We start from the raw sequence: 23791 nt of genomic DNA, 5'->3' as shown, positions 1-23791 counted from the left end.
TTTTTACAATATTTTCCTTCTCTTACCACAGGCCAAACTGCTCGCAATCTGAAGAGGGAAGTATTTAAGTTTTTTCTTGGCAAATTGAAAGTTTCTTATACATTGCCATCAGCAATTGTCGCATAAGCTGATTTACCGGGTCTCATGCATTTTTTACATAAGGCATATGGAAGGTGTAAGTTGGCAATCACATAACTCGGTTTGCGACATCGCAGACTTCCTATCATACTTTATTTTCATAACGTCCCTTTACTGTCATAACAGAAAACTACTCAACAGCAATTCTTTAAAACTGCTGATTTTTCATCTCTGGGCAGAGAAAATTCTGCATAAACTTCAAGGAATGATGTCAATTTGTTCCCCTTTTAAAAATTGACAAGAAGGCGGAGATTTTCAGACACCGCAAACAAGATATTTGATTGTGGACTTACGCTGTCGATAATTGGTTTTTTACTATTAATGGAAAACCCATGTGAGAAGTCTTGATGAAAATTGCCCCTGGCAGCCAAGTTCCTTGTCGAATTTTCAAATGAACTTTTTTCCGTCATCGTGACATCCTGAGGACCCCTGTTTCTGTGAAGAGACGGGTAAACGGAATTTTTCCGAGCTTATATATTTTGGACTAGAGAATGAAAGTGAATGTTTCAAAGAATTCAACAATTCTATTCAAGATAATTGGTATAAAAATTTACGATGCAAAAAGTTGTTTCTAGGACATCAACAATTTTTTACAGCATTCAAGGACAAAAGTTGACAGAGAAACATAGCATGAGGTCTTGGGTGGCATTTAAGTTTCTTAGCGGCGAATTCAGTAAACTCAGAAGGTAAATGTAGCAGTTTCTGCAGAAATAGCATCATAGATGAATGTGTTGTTAATGGGTTTATACTGTTTTGTTATGAGTTTTATTATTTCATGGCTAACAGCTCCCCCTGGAAAAGAAAACCGATGATGGATTAGATAAACTGAATTTTTTTTTTCAAGGAAATAAGGCTCGAGAATAATAGTTACCACTAAAATGGTAGTCTGTTTGATATTTTATCCCAACAAAGGGAATTTTGAAGGTTCTACATGCTGTTATTTGTCTCATTCACAAGAAATGAGCCCGATTACAAAAAGGTATTTGTCTAGTAGACAAGACAAGTTTGTGAGGAATGAGTTACTAAACCTTGCGGTTTTCAATTAATATTCTAAAAGTACCACGTAAATGGATTAAATGGTGCTTTGCTGCGTATTTTTAGAGCAAAAATCTCGGACAAATCCCCATTTAAAAAGTCCAATGACTCAGGAGGAATTTCAAACGCACAGCAAAAATGATAAAGGTGATGTACTGCAGCAGTCTAATAGCCATCTTCTCTCATTTTCCATTCGTGTTAGTTGAAAAAAGAAACTTATTTCAGTGTGAAATTGTTGCTAGTTTACTAGAGACCACAAGAATAAGATTTGATTCTGATATAGTTTCGACTTTCCCATAGTTTCCATACACAAGGAGTAGAAAGAATTTTGACAGAAGTCGTAGAAACCCATGCTTGCTTCTAATTGGTGTCCGATGACATCATTTGGTCCGGCGTAAAACCAGGGCATTTTAAATTAGCAGAAAAGTTGTGCTTTCTGAACTGCGTGTTTCTCGATTTTTGAGTTAAATTTTTAATGTGCGCATCTCATACTAAGTATCCATTACCTTTGAAAAAATGTATTCGCAAGAGAAAATTTGTTCATGATTTAGTGACCCATTGAAGCTATGTGATTGGTGGGCTATCTTGTTCCGTCAACTGAGTCCGAGCAAGTTCAGCAAGCTCCTTGTCCGGTGGAAGTTAAACTGGTTATCGGCTACCGAGGAGGTGCCTAAAGCTAGTCAATTATTTGGCCAGATAAGGGGCAGCTTGTGTCGCGGATCTCGGTAGACTGAAGGAGATAGCTCACCGATCACCAATCAGCTCAATTCCTCTTTAATCTTGCCCAGTCCACAAATTCAAAATTCCCATAATTGGGACGCTGCCCCTTCTCACTTAGGAGGGGGGCACTTGTCCCTGCCGTTTTCCACGTTTTGGACATCACAACAAATGACACATTACCGACTAAACACCTAATCATACTCTCAAATTTTAACAAGCCAACCTCAGAGGTGTTGGCTGAGAGTGTGATGGCCTCTGAAAAGATTGTCCTTGCTAAAATTGAGATTTTCTTCACTAAAAGAGCGAATGAAGCTTCTAATATAACTGATTGTGAAACATTGTTCTTCGTTACAAGTAACCTAGTCCAAAGCTCTACCATGAATTTTTGAATCTGCTCTGTATTTTTCTCACAATATATAATTTTGTATGGAAGTAAATTGATTGCGAACGAATTTCGTTTTCTGCAAATGTGATGAAAAATTGAGGTCTTAAATGCCCATGCTAATGAAATGGAATTGCTAATTACACATTCTCTCGAGGACCCATGTTGGTTGCGATAAAATTTAAGACTGAAAATGGCAACATTACTCTATATAAAGCTGCTGTTCCCACTCACTCTGCCCCCCCTAGAGAAAAATTGGCCGAAGCGATTTCCTTTAAAATTGGTACACGCTTAGCTATTGTAATGAGGAGTTGATTAAAATTATTCCCATTCAAATCCGCTGCCTCGGATGCCCGCAAGAGCGAAAAGTTATTTCTCCATATAGTGTTACATTGGAGATACGCGGTTGTTTACGCGCATCGCACCGAACAGGTTCAATCCTGTTGCGTGACGTCACTGCCTTATAGAAGAAATTTAAGGTTTTAGGAGGTATTTTTCGACGAATGTTTGTGGAAAATTGGTAAGCGGGGGTATTTTTCTCGGGGGATCTCGAATTTTTGGTCGGATTTTCAAAATCTCAAAACCCAAGATGGCGGCCGTGGCCTAAAATGCTCAGTCGGCTCCTGTCATATCGATTTTCGTGAAACTCGGTATCCAGGGGTATTTTTCGACGAGAAACTCGAATTTTCGGTCAGATTTTCAAAATTTTCAAATCCAAAAGATGGCGGCCGTGGCCTTAAATGCTACGTCGGCTCCTGTTCTATCGATTTTCGTGAAACTCGGTATCCTCGGGTATTTTTCGACGAGAAACTCGAATTTTTGGTCAAATTTTCAAAATTTCCAAATTCAAGATGGCGGCCATGGCCTAAAATGCTAAGTCGGCTCCTGTTTGATCGATTTTTGTGAAACTCGGAGATCAAGGGTACTTTTCGACGAGAAACTCGAATTTTTGGTCAGATTTTCAAAATTTCAAAATCCAAGATGGCGGCCGTGGCCTAAAATGCTCAGTCGGCTCCTGTTATATCGATTTTCGTGAAACTCTGTATCCAGGGGTATTTTTTGACGAGAAACTCGAATTTTCGGTCAGATTTTCAAAATTTTCAAATCCAAAAGATGGCGGCCGTGGCCTAAAATGCTACGTCGGCTCCTGTTCTATCGATTTTCGTGAAACTCAGTATCCTCGGGTATTTTTCGACGAGAAACTCGAATTTTCGGTCAGATTTTCAAAATTTCCAAATCCAAGATGGCGGCCATGGCCTAAAATGCTAAGTCGGCTCCTGTTTGATCGATTTTTGTGAAACTCGGAGATCTAGGGTACTTTTCGACGGGGAACTCGAATTTTTGGTTAGATTTTCAAAATTTCAAAATCCAAGATGGCGGCCGTGGCCTAAAATGCTATATCGCTTCCGGATATCGATCGATTTTTGTAAAATTCGGTATTAGGGGGTATATTTCGACGGGAAATTAGAATTTAAGGTCCGGTTTTCAAAATTCAAAAATCCAAGATGACGAACGTTGTCTAAATTGCTATCTTGGCTTCCGATCCATCAATATTTGTGAAATTCGATTTTAGGAGGTGTATTTCGAAGGGAAATTAGAATTTTAGGTCCGATTTTCAACATTTCCAAATCCAAGATGGCGGCCCCACACGAAAACGCGGTCCGGACTCCCAGAACATCAATTTCTGTACAACTTGGTGAAAAAGAAGATTAAGACATAGATGTTGTCTCCTCATCAATGTTAAAAACTGTGCGGGGCGGTGGCGGCTCGCGGAGCGAGTCGCAAGTTCGTCGCGAAGCGTAGAACTGGGGTCCAGGGGCACTCCCTGGCTAGACGTGTCAGCTCGCAAAGCGAGCTAATCACGACTAGTTACTCTATATAAAGCTGCTGTTCCCACTCACTCTGCCCCCCCTAGATAAAAATTGGCCGAAGCGATTTCCTTTAAAATTGGTACACGCTTAGCTATTGTAATGAGGAGTTGATTAAAATTATTCCCATTCAAATCCGCTGCTTAGGACACCCGCAAGAGCGAAAAGTTGTTTCTCCATATAGTATTACATTGGAGATACGCGGTTGTTTACGCGCATCGTGCCGAACAGGTTCAATCCTGTTGCGTGACGTCACTGCCGTATAGACGAAATATAAGGTTTTAGGCGGTATTTTTCTACGGATTTTTGTGGAAATTGGTAAGCGGGGGTATTTTTCAACGGGGATCTCGAATTTTTGGTCGGATTTTCAAAATCTCAAAATCCAAGATGGCGGCCGTATCCTAAAATGCTAAGTCGGCTCCTGTTCGATCGATTTTCGTGAAACTCGGCATCCGGGGGTACTTTTCGACGGGAAACTCGAATTTTTGGTCAGATTTTCAAAATTTCAAAATCCAAGATGGCGGCGGCGGCCTAAAATGCTAAGTCGGCTCCTGTTTGATCGATTTTTGTGAAACTCGGAGATCCAGGGTACTTTTCGACGGGGAACTCGAATTTTTGGTCAGATTTTCAAAATTTCAAAATCCAAGATGGCGGCGGTGGCCTAAAATGCTAAGTCGGCTCCTGTTTGATCGATTTTCGTGAAACTCGGTATCCGGGGGTACTTTTCGACGGGGATCTCGAATTTTTGGTCGGATTTTCAACATTTCAAAATCCAAGATGGCGGCCGTGGCCTAAAATGCTAAGTCGGCTCCTGTTTGATCGATTTTTGTGAAACTCGGAGATCCAGGGTACTTTTCGACGGGGAACTCGATTTTTTGGTCAGATTTTCAAAATTTCAAAATCCAAGATGGCGGCGGTGGCCTAAAATGTTAAGTTGGCTCCTGTTCGATCGATTTTCGTGAAACTCGGTATCCGGGGGTACTTCTCGACGGGGATCTCAAATTTTTGGTCGGATTTTCAACATCTCAAAATCCAAGATGGCGGCCGTGGCCTAAAATGCTAAGTCGGCTCCTGTTTGATCGATTTTTGTGAAACTCGGAGATCTAGGGTACTTTTCGACGGGGAACTCGAATTTTTGGTTAGATTTTCAAAATTTCAAAATCCAAGATGGTGGCCGTGGCCTAAAATGCTATATCGCTTCCTGATATCGATCGATTTTTGTGAAATTCGGTATTAGGAGGTACTTTTCGACGGGGATCTCGAATTTTCGGTCGGATTTTCAAAATCTCAAAATCCAAGATGGCGGCCGTGGCCTAAAATGCTAAGTCGGCTCCTGTTTGATCGATTTTTGTGAAACTCGGAGATCTAGGGTACTTTTCGACGGGAAACTAGAATGTTTGGTCAGATTTTCAAAATTCAAAAATTCAAGATGGCGGCTGTGGTCTAAAATGCTACATCGCTTCCTGATATCGATCGATTTTTGTGAAACTCGGTATCAAAAGGTGTATTTCGACGGGAAATTAGAATTTTAGGTCCGATTTTCAAAATTCAAAAATCAAAAATGGCGATCGTGGTCTAAGTTGTTATCTCGGCTTCCGATCCATCGATTTTTGTGAAATTCGGTATTAGGAGGTGTATTTCGACGGAAAACTCGCATTTTTGGTCAGATTTTCAACATTTCCAAATCCAAGATGGCGGCCCCGCACGAAAACGCGGCCCGGACTCCTAGAACATCAATTTCTGTAAAACTTGGTGAAAAAGAAGATTAAGACATAGATGTTGTCTCCTCATCAATGTTAAAAACTGCGCGGGGCGGTGGCGGCTCGCGGAGCGAGTCGCAAGTTCGTCGCGAAGCGCAGAACTGGGGTCCAGGGGCACTCCCCGGCTAGACGTGTCAGCTCGCAAAGCGAGCTAATCACGACTAGTTACTCTATATACAGCTGCTGTTCCCACTCACTCTGCCCCCCCTAGATAAAAATTGGCCGAAGCGATTTCCTTTAAAATTGGTACACGCTTAGCTATTGTAACGAGGAGTTGATTAAAATTATTCCCGTTCAAATCCGCTGCTTAGGACGCCCGCAAGAGCGAAAAGTTGTTTCTCCATATAGCATTACATTGGAGATACGCGGTTGTTTACGCGCATCGCGCCGAACAGGTTCAATCCTGTTGCGTGACGTCACTGCCTTATAGACGAAATATAAGGTTTTAGGCGGTATTTTTCAACGGATTTTTGTGGAAATTGGTTAGCGGGGGTATTTTTCAACGGGGATCTCGAATTTTTGGTCGGATTTTCAAAATCTCAAAATCCAAGATGGCGGCCGTGGCCTAAAATGCTAAGTCGGCTCCTGTTTGATCGATTTTCGTGATACTCGGTATCCACAGATATTTTTCGACGAGAAACTCGAATTTTTGGTCGGATTTTCAAAATTTCCAAATCCAAGATGGCGGCCGTGGCCTAAAATATTAAGTCGGCTCCTGTTATATCGATTTTCGTGAAACTCGGAATCCAGGGGTATTTTTCGACGAGAAACTCGAATTTTTGGTCGGATTTTCAAAATCTCAAAATCCAAGATGGCGGCCGTGGCCTAAAATGCTAAGTCGGCTTCTGTTCTATCGATTTTCGTGAAACTCGGTATCCGCAGGTATTTTTCGACGAGAAACTCGGATTTTTGGTCAGATTTTCAAAATTTCCAAATCCAAGATGGCGGCAGTGGCCTAAAATGCTAAGTCGGCTCCTGATATATCGATTTTCGTGAAACTCGGTATCTACAGGTATTTTTCGACGAGAAACTCGAATTTTTGGTTAGATTTTCAAAATTTCCAAATCCAAGATGGCGGCCGTGGCCTAAATTGCTAAGTCGGCTCCTGTTTGATCGATTTTTGTGAAACTCGGAGATCTAGGGTACTTTTCGACGGGGAACTCGAATTTTTGGTTAGATTTTCAAAATTTCAAAATCCAAGATGGCGGTCGTGGCCTAAAATGCTATATAGCTTCCTAATATCGATCGATTTTTGTGAAATTCGGTATTAGGAGGTATATTTCGACGGGAAATTAGAATTTAAGGTCCGATTTTCAAAATTCAAAAATCCAAGATGACGAACGTGGTTTAAATTGCTATCTTGGCTTCCCGATCCATCGATTTTTGTGAAATTCGGTATTAGGAGGTGTATTTCGACGGGAAATTAGAATTTAGGGTCCGATTTTCAAAATTCAAAAATCTAAGATGACGAACGTGGTCTAAATTGCTATCTTCGCTTCCGATCCATCGAATTTTGTGAAATTCGGTATTAGGAGGTGTATTTCGACGGAAAACTCGCATTTTTGGTCGGATTTTCAACATTTCCAAATCCAAGATGGCGGCCCGCACGAAAACGCGGTCCGGACTCCTAGAATATCAATTTCTGTAAAACTTGGTGAAAAAGAAGATTAAGACATAGATGTTGTCTCCTCAGCAATGTTAAAAACTGTGCGGGGCGGTGGCGGCTCGCGGAGCGAGTCGCATGTTCGTCGCGAAGCGTAGAACTGGGGTCCAGGGGCACTCCCCGGCTAGACGTGTCAGCTCGCAAAGCGAGCTAATCACGACTAGTTGTCAATAAAGTTATTGTCATTTTCTTAAAAATCAATACTTTAAAGCTGATTAATACAGAGTTATGCCCAGCCAAAAATGAATAATACCTGATTCGCTAAGTTCTACAGCTAGACTTAAATGTAGCAGTCCAATCTTTAAGAGTTCACTAACAGACTCAAAAGGATGAACTTGCACCCATTCTTACAACAATGGGATCACTCTAGATAGGGCACTGACTCTGTTCATAAACTCACTGCCCAGTATGCACTTATTTAATGAGGCTGCAGCGAAGTATTTGTTCATGTGACTTCGCATCTTTCGGACAAGCTAAACAGGTAAGACGATTTTTTGGCCAATCAAAGAACAGTTAGAGTTGGATACAGTTAGTATATACAGGGTGTTCGAAAAGTCCCCTCCCCCCCCTCTAACTTTTGACCTAATTGAGGTAGAGATTTGAAACTTGGAGGGTGTTCCTAGATCAAAGGGAGCTACTTTTTGACCCCCCAAAAATTTTGGGGGCCCCATTTTGGGGGGGTTACGTACCCCAACTTTTAATTTTCAAATGGGAAGACCCCCTTTGTGATACCTCGTTCGAAAGAGCATAAAAAAAGAAAATTTTTCGCGCAAACCGGAAGTCATTATCTCAAACCGTTTCAAAATGGCGGCCGGTCAAAGTTCCAAATGGCCGAAAATTGGCACCTCTGCTATTTGCACATGGATTTGCTTGAAACTCGGTATCTGGGGGTATTTTGGCACGAGAAAAACGAATTTAACGTTAGATTTTCAAAAAAACCCTAATTTTTCAAATTGGCGACCGGTTTAGGCTCAAAAAGGCCGAAAATTTGACAAACTGGATTTTTTTGCCAATGGATTCACCTGAAATTCGGTATCTGGGGGTATTTTGACCCGAGAATAACGAATTCAACGTTAGATTTTTAAACAAACCCTAATTTTTCAAAATGGCCGCCGATTAAAGTTCAAAATGGTCAACAATTGGCAACCTCGACTTTTTGCCAATAGATTCGCCTGAAACTCGGTGAAATAACGTCGAATTCGTTTTCTCCCACCCAGATACCCTCAAATACCGAGTTTGAGGCGAATCTATCGGCAAAAAGTCGAGGTTGCCAATTGTTGACCATTTTGAACTTTAATCGGCGGCCATTTTGAAAAATTAGGGTTTGTTTAAAAATCTAACGTTGAATTCGTTATTCTCGGGTCAAAATACCCCCAGATACCGAATTTCAGGTGAATCCATTGGCAAAAAAATCCAGTTTGTCAAATTTTCGGCCTTTTTGAGCCTAAACCGGTCGCCAATTTGAAAAATTAGGGTTTCTTTGAAAATCTAACGTTAAATTCGTTTTTCTCGTGCCAAAATACCTCCAGATACCGAGTTTCAAGCAAATCCATGTGCAAATAGCAGAGGTGCCAATTTTCGGCCATTTGGAACTTTGACCGGCCGCCATTTTGAAACGGTTTGAGATAATGACTTCCGGTTTGCGCGAAAAATTTTCTTTTTTTATGCTCTTTCGAACGAGGTATCACAAAGGGGGTCTTCCCATTTGAAAATTAAAAGTTAGGGTCCGTAACCCCCCCAAAATGGAGCCCCCCAAAATTTTTGGGGGGGGTCAAAAAGTAGCTCCCTTTGATCTAGGAACACCCTCCAAGTTTCAAATCTCTACCTCAATTAGGTCAAAAGTTAGAGGGGGGGGGGGGAGGGGACTTTTCGAACACCCTGTAGATGAAATAATGCAGATTAATCTTTCTTTTCATAACTGATGGAAAAAATGTTTACCTAGGAATGCAGAAACGGAGTGAAGTTCAGCACCACCATACCTACAAATCTCATGAACAAAATCATCTTTGCTAAAAGAGCTACAGCCCCACTCCGATATCAGTCGAGAAATGCAGGCCTGAAAATAAAACTTGGTTGATAATATATCTGCTTAAGCATAGAGATGCATGTTTGACAGGAATGTTCAAAGAAATCACCTGTAGTTACAATTGAAACTACACCTAGAGGCGAGTTTTTTTTCTCTATCTGGTCCCAAGCCCAGGAAAAGGAAGAGGGTTGTGTATGGAAGAAGTTGCAGAAAGAATCAGAAGAATAAAAAATAACAAAGCTCCAGGCAAAGATAGAATTACAGCAGAGCCACTTAAAAATGGAGGACAAATTAATGTTAATCAAAGAAATACACAAATTAATAAAAGCAATATGGAAATCTGAAAAAATGCCATCAAAATGATTTATCGGAACAATTTGTCCAATATTCAAAAAAGGAGACAAATTAGAATGCAAAAATTACAGAAGCATTACACTCTTAAGCACGGCATATAAAATAATGTCATCAATTTTCAATGAAAGACTGAAGAAGGTAGTTGAAAAGGAGATAGGTGAATACCAATGCGGCTTTCGACCAGGAAGATGCACAGCCGATCAATTATTTGTGATCAGACAGACCATGGAAAAATGTCATGGGTATGGAATCGATTTACACATGCTCTTCGTAGACTTCAAGGAAGCATTCGACAGTGTCAATTGAAAGGCACTTATAAAGGCCCTGGATGAGATGAAAGTACCAAGAAAGCTTACCAAACTTACAACAATGACCATGAGTAGCACCAAAGCCAAGGTTAAAATAGGAAATAAAGTGAGCAATGTATTCGACTTTAACAAAGGCCTGAAGCAAGGGGATGGATTGTCAAGTACATTATTTATGATAGCACTGCACATGGCAGTCAAACATGTCGACCAAAGAGGTACAATATTCACGAAATTTAGTCAATCGTATGCCTATGATATTGCCCTAATTGCGAGAACTAAAGAAAAACTAATTGAGATCTATAAAGAATTGGAAAAAAGAGCAAGAGAATTAGGACTAGTGTTAAATGTAATTAAAACCAAGTACATGGTATTATCATCCTCAGAGTCAAAAAGAAAACCGCAAAACTTAATAATTGATGGCAAAGAATTTGAAGGAGTCAAAAAATTCAAGTATCTGGGAAACCTAATCGATAATGAAGCCAGAACAACTACTCCAATTAAGGATAGAATACAAACTGGTAATGCAGCATATTACGCCAATTTGAAGCTAATTAAAAGCAGAATGATATCTCGGAAGACCAAGTTACAAATATATAAGACCCTTATTAGACCAATCGTTACATATGGCAGAGAAACGTGGACTATGGTAGAGAATGATAGGAGCATGCTGAGAAGATTTGAGAGAAAAATTATAAGAAGGATTTTTGGAGCCATCAAAGAAAATGGAGAATGGAGAATTCGAAACAACGGCAAAATCGACATGATACTGGAACAAGAAGATACAGTTCGATTCATCAAATCGCAAAGAATTCGATGGCTGGGACACGTTAGCAGAATGGAGGAGGAAAGAATGCCGAGGAGAATCATGAAAGCCAAAGTTCTATCGAAGAGAAAGATAGGAAGGCCAGGGTTAAGATGGCAAGATGAGGTAGAGAAAGATCTTAGAGTTATGAACGTGTCAGGATGGAAGGAAAAGACCATGGACAGAATAAGATGGGGACGCGTCGTCTTGGAGGCCAAAGCCCTCCCCGAGCTGTAGCACCATTAGTAAGTAAGTAAGTAGTTACAATTGAAGAAGTTTTAGGTAAATACGTGATTGATTATGGTCAAAAAATCAAATTAATGTTAAATTCTTATGTATTAAATGTGACTTGAGATGGAGTGCTGTTGCCAAAAAATATGAAAAATTTGAATTTGACCTTGAAAATTATTGGGTTCAATGCAGAATGAAACTTAGGACCTCACAAGTGCAAGGCCAGCACTCTTCCGTAGAGCTGCCGCTCGATAAATCTGCCATTATGGACTCATGCTGCTTTGTCTTGCCTTGTCCTTCCGGCAAAGCTTAACTGGGTGTCTGATGCTCACTCAGAATCCGAATTTTTGGAATATTTTATGCTGTTTGTAGAGTGCATAGGAAAAAACCAAAGGTACAATGAATTCATCCGAGAGTCCATCGAGAAAATTTCAGTCCAAATGGAGGCTACAGCTTGGAAAATTCCCATTGTGAGTTATCAAAATTCAAGAAAGAAAAAACAAATGCAAAAATATAGCTAAACGCTGAAATGCTGTTTCAAAGCAGAGCAGAAAAGTAACAACTTTCTTCTCCGAAAGAGGGGGAAACAACATGGAACAGAAATATGCATGGTGGGAAGAGGAGGGCTTCTGACTTACTGACAAAGGGCACTGTTGTGCCAACTCTGACCCCTGGGATGTAAATGCTGATGAAGAGGACGGCAAATAATTCTCATCAGCAGAGGGGAACAGCCCAGCTATACCAAAAGTGTGTGGGGACTGTTTAGAAATAAGACAGGATCTCTTCCTCATCATTTAGAGTCAGGGTTGCTGCATAGTAGGTTATGCGGATTACAGCTTTTGCTTCTTCTTGTATAAAAATTGAATGTTTGGGTACACTGTGCGTTGTGCGTGGAGGTCATAGAAAATTCTGAGGGAAAACATCCAGCCAGAGCTACAAATGGATTGCAATTTGCAAAATGGAGCCAAGAGCAATCCAGTGTTGCTAAGATTGTACAACTTGCATTCTTCGCGATAAAATTACTGAAATCATGCAAAAATGTAAAACAGTGGTAATCTTCGTCTTGAAATGATAATTTATTGGGAATAAAAAACTTGTTTAGATGATCAGTTTTGAATTGCAAGGTAAAAACAGTTGCACAATCTTAGAGATGTTGGAATGCTCTTGATTCCTTTTTGCAAAATGCAGACAAAAAGATAAGATTTTAAGCCTAACAATTACACTGCCTCACAGACTAAAAAATTTATGGCAATTAAGAGATGTCTTTTGTGCTGTTTCCACCTTCTGGGTAACATTACCCTAAATTGCCTTTAGTGAGACTCAAAAAGAGAAATACAAACCTTCATTTTGACAATATCTGGTTCCACCTGATCATTATAAACCCCAGGATATGTGTTGTATTCAGAGTAAAATCTATCTAAACCACGTAGCATCACATAGTACACCATTAGATTATGAGGAGATTCCAGGTCAGTAACTGAAACCAAAGAATCACATCAAGTTATTAGTCTTGCTTATGAAGACAGTGAGTTATGAATTATCTCTAAGATCCACCCATTTCTCTTGACCAAAATGATAACTCTTGTTTAATGCTGAATAGGCAATTACACCAAGTAAGAAATCATAACATGTATACAAAAAAATATTTGTTAGTTGAGATAATATTATTTGGAGTATAATTTAGATAAGCTGCTGTATGGAAAGTGAAATGTGCGTGCGAAATGGGTATAGAGTAAGTATGTATGCATGGTAATTGTTTTCCTTTTTCACGATGACATTCCAGAAATTGGAACATCACATCAGCAGGGCACTATTACACAGAGGTAGTTGAATAAAATCCCAGATGATACCCTTAGGAAACCGCAAAACCCTGGGGGCATATTTTAGGGGTCATCTATAAATAACATCAGCCACCCAACGAGGAGGAGGGAGTCTAGAGCTGAGTGGCGAAAGGGGAGAAGGTCAAGCAAAAGTGGCATCACCGTATCCTGATAGTGTAATCTTGTAAATTCAAAAGCAAAAAAGTAAACCATTCAAGGGCAGCCAATAGGGAGAGTAGTTTACTGGATTTTGTCTTAAATCTGTTAAAACGGCACTCGTAAGGAGAGGTCACAATGAGTAAACCTCCAATTTTAATGATTGTGGTATTAAATGAAACTTATTACTACAAAAAGGTGGAATGATACAGATCTGTGAGGAAGAGCATAAAATGAGATCTTAGTGGTGAATAAACCAGAACATTTATCATTCTATGAAAGTAATGAGCCTGTAAAATTTTTTGGAGGGAGTGAACCGAGTTATTTTACCTATTTTTTGGGATATGTTCCTAAAAGTGTATTCATCGGCTATAGAACTGCCTCTTATGACGCTGATGGAGCTTGCGTGTTTGCAAAACTGCCTCACTTCATTTTCTGTGATTGTGTCATCCGGTTGATTCAACTGCCTTAACAACTGCTGCACTCTCCGGAACACAATTTCTGCATCTTTTGCAGCTTGATCTCGATAACTGAAAAACAAAACAAACTAATAATATATAATATAAAGAAAAATTTCACAGCTTTGAAGCACTCCATTGTGACCTTTATTAATGTGTGATGAGTATAAATAAGTGGGTAAAAAAATATGAGGTTGTAGGAAGGTTATCAATAACATTACATTTCCTCTTTGTGATAACATCCAGAGGTGCTTCCTTGACCATCTCAGGGTTAGCAGTCAAAAAATTTTTTTTTCATACCCTGGCTTTTCTCTGCTATAAAGGGGCACCTGCAAAACGGGCCATGTCAGGCTCAAGGCGGATACCTCTGAGACTTGCCCTATTCATTCACCAAACAATGCCCCATCTTTTCCCAAAGTTTCGAGCATAGAGTACAATAGAGTCGCAAAGTACTGGAGCGCCGATGAAGCCAATCCATTAACAGGCGTTTCCGAGCCACGTGTGCTCCGAAAATAGTGAACCATTTGCGAACCCAACGGCATTTTGTAACACGGCGGCTTATGGAGAAATCAAGAATTGCTTGTGTTTTTTAGGTATTTTATAATTCAATCAGCATTAATTTTTGCAAATTTTGCTATTTAAAGGTAGTCAAAGCCATAATGAATCCATTGATGTATATTACTCCTGGATAATATTCATATTGGGATTTAATTTCTGACTTATACCAAGTGTGAACCAACCGGCATTTCTTATCACGGCGGCTTACGGGGAAAGCAACGACTGCCTGTGTTTTTTCGACATTTTTTATTCAATCGATATTAATTTGTGCAAATTTTGCTATAATTAGATAGCCAAAGCCATAATGAATCCATTGATGTATATTACTCCTGGAGAATATTCATATAGGGATTTAATTTCTGACTTAACTACCAAGTTGTGAACCAACCGGCATTTTTTAACACGGTGGCTTATGGAGAAATCAACGACTGCTTGTGTTTTTTCGACTTTTTTAAATTCCATCTATATTAATTTGTGCAAATTTTGCTATCAATAGATATTCAAAGCCATAACGAATCCATTAATGTATGTTACTCCTGGGTAATATTCATATATGGACTCAATTTCAGACTTATTACCGGCCTACTTAGCTGATTCAATGTGTGTGGACCTAGCCGACGAACGGAGCCGAGTCGGGAGTGGGGAGGTGGGGAGCGCTGAGCGCGAGTCTCTGCGTATGCGTCGTCGCTAGTCGCCGCACACTAGTCTCCGGAGAACTGGACAAAACAGCCTCGAAAAGTGACTTCAACGGCGATCCAGTACTTTGCGACTCTATTGTACTCTATGGTTTCGAGCCCCCAAAAATTTTGGGGAGACGCGGCGGGGGATCAAGGTTAAAATTGAGCAAAGTCTTTGTGAATATGTTATTCGAGAACCAAGAAGTTTTGAAAAACGCGGATTAAACGAGCATTTTCAGCGGGACAAGAGCTTTCAGAAAATGTATAACATCATACGGTTTTGTCAACTTTAGCTCTAGTTATTGCCTCCAAAGCGCCGGAACGCTAAGAAAAGACCTCCTTTTTTTCCACGTCCAGGCCGATTCCAAAAAAGCCATATTTTAATTTTGATGAAAAACTAATATGTTGTTCCTGACTCTCTGTAGCTTCTCTAGCTCTTGACCGTACGCTGGGGGGATGTTTTGATCGCAAGTTATAAGAGTGGAAAGGAGCCAAGGTCGGGAAAATTGGTTATTTTAAACTACACGCGCGGTGTTGATCAGAAAAAGAACTTCCCCTTCCGCTCAGTTCTGCAAATCACACTCCTCGGCCGAACTCGCATTGTTGCCAGTGTCCTCCGATCAACGGGTTTCGACAATTTTTTTGTGATTTTATTTGCTGATTCCATGACAGTGGATATTCTAAGAATGGAATTAAGGTTTGAATAGCTTTCTGCCAAACATCAGAAAATCCGACTTTTGAGCAGCTAGATTGACCGTTCTTCCCACTGTGCGGCGGTTCATTAAGAAGCACATTTTCAGTCAAGGTTTCCATTATTTCTTCATTTTCCAATTCCCTAACTTTTTCCCGACTTCTTGAGCTTTGAGCACTCTAAAATTTCCGAATTTCGAATCTTTTTCCAGACTTTCCCTAAGCTCCAATAAGAACCTCCATTTAGATTTTTTTCTTCTAACTAAGCTGACTTTTGTTGAATTTTTTTTTTTTTTTTTTAATCCATCAAATTATGTTACAACCACCTGTTTACAAGTGTAAATTAACTTTGTTTTACAAATATAATAACAACCAAATTAACTATTTTTAATTTTCATTTTTATGAACGAAATCTTCACTTCCAGAAATTAAATAAAGAAAAAAAACACTCTGAAGTTATTTCCGCTCTCTTGAATGGCATCAGCTGAAGTTGCTAAACTGATGTACTACTCGCAAACTTCCATGATTTTCCTCATGAATTTCTTGACTTTTCCAGGTCTCTGTGAATTCCCTGACTTCCAAGGGTTTCCCACAGCCAGAAACCCTGTCAACCAGGAGGACTATTTTTAAAAAATTAATTGTATAGTTCAATTTTATAATATTTGTAGTTTCAATCAAAAAACAAAAAGCAAAATAAATGTACTTTTTCCACTCACTAAAGACTAAGACAAAGATTTCTGAAACCTAAGATGTTAAACGTTCAACAAAGTGAACCCTGTCAAGAAAAGCACCCGGTGGTAAATAAATCATTTCTCATGGGATTTTAAAAATTAATTTGTTAATTTGTTAATTTTTTTTATTTAATCTTATCCAAATAATATTTTGAAAGTTCGATGAGTTGATAGGCTTATCGCTGAGCATTTATGAAAAGTTTCGATGCCTGATTTTAAACTCAGAGGGTTTGGGCAGGTATTAATTTGATATTTAACTGAAAACATCTGCAATTAACATTACAAGGCATTCGTAAAAGTCTTAACCTCCAACATGTTAATTTTCTCTGAAGAGAAATTCTTTAAAAATGTAGAGGCTGTGAAAAATTAGGAACTTCATACAATTAATGCATCAGTTACAGATACTTTTGTGAAAATAAAACCTGGCACTTGCCATACATGATTTCCTAAAATTGAGTTTGTCAGAAAATTTCTTCAATTCATGGATAATACTTACAGTTGTTGAATAGCTACATATTTGGCTGTGTCCGCCGTCATATCTGGTAACGTCCCTCTAAGTGGTAAGTACCCATTACCTTCATTTTCTACAAAATCTTTGATTGCTTTTGCTATTATCCAGAACGGCTTACTCTGCACATAGAAATGATTGATGGGAGTGAGAAATCAAAATATAAGTAAAAAAATCAACACTAATTATGATAAAAAGAAGAAGAAGAAAAGAAAATCCCTGGGCTTACTACAGGCATTTCGTCTCCTACCTGCAGGACTACAATCATATGAAATCTACAATCTACAATCATATCACACTCCTGGATATTGTGGTGGTAATTAAGAGGGTCTAAAATCTTTCAAATCATACATTATGTTCATGATGTTAAATACATTGGCTTTCAATCACATCAACGACTTCTTCTGACAAAATATCTACGACTGAAATGATTAGCTTTTGTTTGTCAAGGTATTATGTGGAAGAATAACAATACCTTTCCAGTTAGATTGATACAAGAACCATCATTTAAGATGTCTTTGATGCTTTGTGGAATTTCGGATGTGGAAATGGCATAGTTCACCGCTCGGATGGCCTCTTCGAAATTTTCTTCTGCTAATGGATTCCCCTGCTCATCTCGGTGAATTCCTGGAAAATTCAAGTAGACTTGAAATATAATTACTTGCTGAAGTGTATCAAACAAAATGAAAAGTTCTGATACTGGATAGTGAGAAACTGACAGTGATCCTTTGAAACAAGGTTTATGCAACCTGTTAAAGTGAGAACAAAATGAACATAAACATTTCTTTAACTTCACCAAATGTTAATGAAATAAATGTTCATCTGTACCATTACATACATACAATGACTCATAAATGTAAAAACTCTTCAGATCCGGTTACTGATACCTTTAGGGTCGAATTCTGAAAAAGTGATTGCAACATCCCAGTGCTTCACAAAGTTTGAAGAATCATATAACATCAAAAAAGCTTCTATGCTTGTAGAAATTTTTCTAGAAAATTGAAGATGGACCTTTTTCTTTAATTAGGGTTCCAAAAATGTTTAGAGAGGTTGAAAGGGTATCTTTCCAAAGTTTTTATGACTGGTCATAAACCATGGCTTTTAAATGCTAATTTACCATCAAAACCAGGTTAATTTGCTGAAAGCGCACCTTGGAATCCGTTTATGCTTCATGAAATTCTTAAAGATTGTGGAAATTTCCGGGGTGATAAGATATAGAACGCTTAATGTAACGTGTGTTGAAGCCTTCTTTGAAGAAGTAATTTAAATTCATTTTACAGAAATTGGTAAAAGACTCATTACAGGAAGAATAAAGGTGTGAGTGTGTACCATACTCATTACACAGAAACAGACATGTCAGAGGTCTCTTGGAAAGAAAAAAGAAAAGAAGAAAACTTGCTCCTCAACTCTATGAGTTTACATTAGCAGCCAATGCATTAAACACATAATTCCATGATTTGTTGTGGAAAACATTTTGCTACCTAATGCTGGAAAAATCTGCCCCCCCCCCCCCCCCCCCCAAAAAAAAATCCGATATTGATTATAAAAATCTCCCGATTTGATGCTCTTTCAAAAGTAATTTTCTTTGATTAATCTACAGGAGTATTCATACAATTATTCTTTCTAATTATAGACTCATGACACAATCTTTGTGCTATAAGTCTATGTTTCTTACAATTTTAGGTTGACACGGATTGATTTCTGAAATTCCTCACCACTTTTAATGAGTTCGCGTAAGCTTGCTTTTTCTTTGAAATTTGAGGGTCCCTTGGATGAGTTATGAAGTTTTTTCCACTTCTCTAGATACTTATAAAGAATGACAACAAAGGGTGTGTGGGCGTGGTCTTTAAACTCCATTGCCTCGAGGTCGATTTGATCGAAATACTCCTTCAATGAAGGGAATGGACAGTCTAGGCGTAAGTCTGGGTTCTGATTCTCTGGGTGCGACTCAACGACTGTGTGTTCTTGAACTTGTAGTCTCCCACTGCCAATGAAACCAATGCTTTGACAGACAATGAGTGGAATGTCAGCTTCCCACAGCTTCTTTGACAAAGTTATTATTTCTCTGAAAATACATAATTAAAATTGAAATTAAATTTTTTCACCTCTTCATGGGATTCCAAACTAGAGTCTATTAAGAGTTATTCTAAATAGGGTGACCCAGACCACCCATACCAGGCTTTTTCCTCTGTTATTTTAGGTTGGTAAATTCTGTGCTAAATGTCATGAAAACAAAAATTTAGGAAAATTACAATAGCTTTCCTCCATTTTTCATCATTCTGAGAGGGCTTCCTCTTTTTCATGCGAGCAGCCTAGGCACTTGGTTGGAAAGTTTCTGCAGTCCTGCTTGGCGCTGCATCAGGCATTGTCTGTCATCTGACATGGCCTAATGAGACTAGGTCTGTCCTTGCGCAGATCCCCCCGCCCGCGCGACTGCACAGCTACCCCTCACCCATCGGAGTTTTGCCGTGACATCAGCAGGAGCCCACTAGAGATAACCTCCCGCCCCCCGCGGGATAGCCTACCGTTTTCAAACTTCCCGCTCGAGTGGGCTCCTGCTGACGTCATGCGCAGTAGAGGCCTTATTTTTGTTTTCGGAAGGACAGACCTAGTCTCATTAGGCCATGGTCATCTGATGTCCGAATACTAATAGGAAATCGACAATAACTACGTACTGATTCGCGTGAAAAACATTTTGACGCTAGTTTGGGTGGTTCTTCAATTATTCACCTAAGTTTACTATTTTTTTGCTTGGTTTTCTGGTAGAAACAACTACCCAACAACACTTTTACAGGCAATACATTACATACATATTTTGAATTAGGCTTTTCGTAAATAAGGTGATTATTCTCTTACAAATTGGACGGTGTAAATTATTGCATTATTTATGGAATTCTTTGTCAGTAATTTCGGTCAATTTTTGGAAAAGAACTCTCTAAAGTTAACTAGGTACTAGTTGCGACTAACTTAAGAGCTTTCATTAGGTTGTTAATTATTGAAAGAACAAAAAAGGAGGAAGAGAGAGGAAGAGTGGAACAGTAAGCAGAAACTTTTTACTCCAAGCATTTTAAAACTTTGGCCTAGACCTGTGTGATAAGATCAGGATTATGTAGAATCCATGAAAGTGTTAATGAATTTCTACTTTTTTTGGACTGTGACAATGTTATACTTACTTTTCGGATAGGCGAGTGGCAACAATGACTGAAAAATTGTTGAAAAAATCTGGATTATTAGTAAGGAGTTTATCTAGGCTTTCATCTATCGCATCACCACGCACATCAGGGTTCAGTTCCAATAACAATTGAGTTGTGATCTCACCTCGTGGTTGGCCAATGCTATCAGGATCTAAGAAGAAGCTGGAAAACCAAGGGAATGGATTAACACTGGAAGAATACACAAAGAGAGTCTTCTGAAGATATCAGGGGTGAACTATTACAGAAAATACCCTTGCTATCCCCCTTCAATTTCCACAAAATTTTGGAAAGTAGTAGTCCTCTAAAAATTGTTGGGCAGAGCAGGGTGTCTAGCCACTGAGGAAAAAATATTTTCTTGACTTCTTCAGGTTTTTTCAGGTTTTCTAGACCAAATGGAAAGTCGACCCTGATGTCTTCTGGAGAAGAATCTGATATACCTACTGTACTGTAAATTAGATGCAGTGTGCCATTTTAAAAATGTTGCCAAGACCTATCGATGGCCAAAGTGCGAAAACGCAGCCTTCCTGGCATACTTCATTTCTTCTTTAAAAAACAAGTCAACATAGTTTCTTGAAAACTCCTGTGATTTTTCTTCACTGTTACAAGAATATTCTCTTTAAATTTCAAACTCTATAGTTGGCTTGCTTCTCTTTGAAAAAATGAAGTAGGAGCGTAAATTTCCGAACACCTCAATAAAGATATATGGTTTCGCACTTTGACCATCACTATATTACTGCTAATCGATTAGATTCAGATTTATTTTGAGAAATAATCCAGACCATGTAGGTGCCATAATTTGTGATGAGTGATGCTGCAGACACTACACAAAATTCTCCTCTGCACTCTACCTGTTCGCAGACATAACCCAAACAGAGCCAAATAGCTTGGGCTATTTCCAAGTTCTGAATTGTATTCTCAGTGGTGGGAAACTTAAAAATACAAAAATTGAATCAAACAGTGGAGATCTCATTTTTTTCCTTAGATTTTAAGTCTTTAGACAAATTCTCAGACATTTCACACCTTTTAGGGCAATGTCTTGACTTTCCTAGGTCTTCAAAGTAGTTTATCTCCCCATGAAAATTCCAGGTTTTCACGGACTGTTGGGAACCCTGGGAGAACTAAGTCCTTTCTCACTGATAGATCTTAAAAAAACTACAATTAATTTGAGGTATACACAAAAATTAGTCTGATAAGACATGTGTGCCTCCTCTTCTTTGCAGTCAAAAATTAAACTGTAGTGCATCTCTGTAAGAGTGGGGTCAGACCCTGCTCAATCATACCTTTGATTTCACTTGATATGTGTCACTTCCCCATTAGTTCTAATCATCTTGTAATTGTTGATAACAGATACATACAATGATAACATCACAGCAAATTCAACAGAAAATATGATTTTCAGATCATCAAAATGCATACATGAAGGGCCATTCATGAGCGTTCCAGCATTGATCATTTTGATTTGTCACTCAATGATAAAAAATATTTTAAAAAGAAAATAAGAGTGAACTGAGACAAACTTATCAACTTCATTGATATTAATAACTACATTAATCTAATTTTTTGGCATACTCAATGACAGGGATTCAAAAAATGCTAAGGCGCATTCTCGCAGTGCTTTTGCACTTTTTAGGGAAAGTAGTGAAGGACGAGTTACTTTAGCAAAAGCAGTTCCCCACCTCTCCCAATATATGTTCTAAATTATCTGTCCACATCCCTGAAAAAAAAAGCTTTGTTGATTTAAGAGGAAGAGATGGCAAGTTGGTTTTGATGAAGAGAGTAGCTGAAAGTACAGCGTATTAGTGAAAACGGAGTTTTTCTTAAGCACTGAGCCTCTTCTCTGAAAGGGTATTTTTGTAAAAGCAAAGAACTTTTCTCACTCCTGCTCAACGCAAGACTATCATATGCATGAACTTTTACTAGTGATAGAGATAAGGCTTCTCTCATTTGCTGCTAAGTAAAGAACCTAAGAGACCAGGAAAAAATATATGACTTTAACTTAATTTCTTACTTGACTCCAACATCTTCATCGGAAATTTTTTCGCCATCTACAATTGTGAAAGCTCCTACTCCAGCAAGAACCAAAGACTTCAATATCTCAGAACCAAGGCCAGTTGCATTTATCAGACAAACGTGAGCATACTCTAATGCAGCTTGTCCATGGTCTCCCCACAGTCTAAAAAAAAAGCAGGACTATCAGAGTAAAATTTACCTCAACATAATATATGATGTACTGAAAAGTCTCCTAAAATGTCAAAAAGCTAGATAAATAGTTAGAATTTTTTCTTGGGATACTTTTGACCAAAAATGTCTTTTTATATCAGGCAATCCGCAACGGTGCAGATGGTGCACTACGTTACCAAAAAATTGGCGTAAAAAACTTTAAAACTAGCTGAGATTTAAGCTTCCTAATCTTCCAAAATAATTAACATTTGAAAAAATATGGATACATGATTGGATAAAGGCATATACCATACAAATGTATGGATGGCTGAAGTGCAAAAAATTGTACCTTCGATTGCGATAATGCATCTTTCCTGTCTTACTTTCTTTTATGTGTGCAAAACTGGTTGACGTAATTTCTTGAAAACTTCCTTATTCTTTCTCCTGTATAAGCAGAATATTCAGTAAGAAATTCAAGCCATAAAGTTTGGTTGGTCCTCCTCAAAAAAATAAAACAGGAAGTCACATTTTGACAGGGATTAAGTTGTTCTAGGCCTCCGCAATCCACAAAAACCGGCTGTGTTTTCGTCAACGGGTCAACACAATGTGCTGATCAAAATTTTTTCCGAATTTTAATGTGTGCAAAAGTCGCAATATTCCACTAGAGTTGAAAACAGAAAAATGAAAAATAAAAAATTCTCTGCCTCCGCAATTTCCGAAGAACCACAATTAGGTTGAGAAGTCCGGAACAATTTGCACCTCTACTTTGTGAAACATCACGACAGAGATACTGGATTTTGCACTTTGGCCATAGATATATGTAGTAAGAAGAGGATCTGCAGCCTGATTGCTGAAATTTTGTGTTTGACAGGTGGAAATGGATGACAGAGGTTAAATAGCGAAGCGTGATTCGTTGGCTATGTCTTATCATTGCTTTGTCGGGTAGAATGGACAACATACTTTCGGATACTCAAGAGGAGCCTTTAGTTTGTTGTCTATTCCAACCGACTAAGCAACGATAAGACATAGCTATATCCACCCGACAAACACAAAATTTCAAGAATCGGACTGCTGAACAGCTGTCGTAGTTGCATTCTACAGCCGCATCTGGTTCTCTTGGGAAGATCTGGTGAATCAGGGAAGCTTGTAAGGGGGTATTTGCCTTCCGAAAATACCCTAAGAATGCAGGAATAAAGCACTAGCACTCACCTTAGTTGTCGATCATACTTCTTACTCTTCTCTGACTGATCCGGTGATTTAGGGGATAAAGAGGACATGATCACTGACTGTTTTTCTAATGACTAAAATTAAATAGGGCACAAAACATGAAAATTTGTACTTGAGTGAAGAGGTTTTACCATCAATCAAATGAGAAAAGGGTACAGGTTTGTAGGAGGAATCAAAAACCCTGTAAACTCATGCTCATGCAGTTGCAGTCTTGAGTGTGGGGGAATGTATGAATGTAAACAAAATTCTCTTGGCAAGTGCTACCTGAGTTTGTCCTCGTTACGTCGTTATGTGATTGGTCAGTACCTCCTAGAAGGTATCAGAT

General features: G+C 38.9%; 1 protein-coding gene across 2 annotated transcripts; it reads right to left on the bottom strand.

Moving 5' to 3' along the window:
• Positions 1-642: 642 nt before the first annotated feature.
• Positions 643-23702, bottom strand: APP-BP1 (Nedd8-activating enzyme E1 regulatory subunit APP-BP1). 2 transcript variants are annotated; one of them, XM_019049783.2, is made up of 10 exons: positions 23449-23702; positions 22088-22252; positions 20059-20241; positions 18601-18950; positions 17361-17512; positions 16874-17007; positions 13594-13793; positions 12628-12764; positions 9505-9622; positions 643-930 (listed from the first exon to the last, which is right to left on the bottom strand). In XM_019049783.2, exons 1-10 carry the CDS (start codon positions 23514-23516, stop codon positions 818-820), a joined length of 1620 nt encoding a protein of 539 aa, XP_018905328.2. In that variant the 5' UTR covers positions 23517-23702; the 3' UTR covers positions 643-817. The 2 variants fall into 2 exon arrangements, with proteins under 2 accessions (XP_018905328.2, XP_072151946.1); XM_072295845.1 differs by lacking the exon at positions 9505-9622.
• Positions 23703-23791: the final 89 nt, after the last annotated feature.

The sequence above is a fragment of the Bemisia tabaci genome, chromosome 2, assembly GCF_918797505.1.
Source record: "Bemisia tabaci chromosome 2, PGI_BMITA_v3".
In the NCBI taxonomy this organism is placed as follows: domain Eukaryota; kingdom Metazoa; phylum Arthropoda; class Insecta; order Hemiptera; family Aleyrodidae; genus Bemisia; species Bemisia tabaci.
The sequence above is the reverse complement of the archived record's forward strand: the minus strand, read 5'-3'. Positions and strand labels throughout refer to the sequence as shown.

Excerpts from the sequence above, each read along its gene's own strand:
- APP-BP1 (XM_019049783.2), bottom strand. The coding sequence starts at position 23,516 with ATGTCCTCTTTATCCCCTAAATCACCGGATCAGTCAGAGAAGAGTAAG. Across the intron at positions 20,242-22,087 it reads GATGAAGATGTTGGAGTCAA|CTTCTTCTTAGATCCTGATA; the intron begins GTAAGAAATTAA and ends TTGGTTTTCCAG. Across the intron at positions 17,513-18,600 it reads ACGCGAACTCATTAAAAGTG|GAATTCACCGAGATGAGCAG; the intron begins GTGAGGAATTTC and ends TGAATTTTCCAG.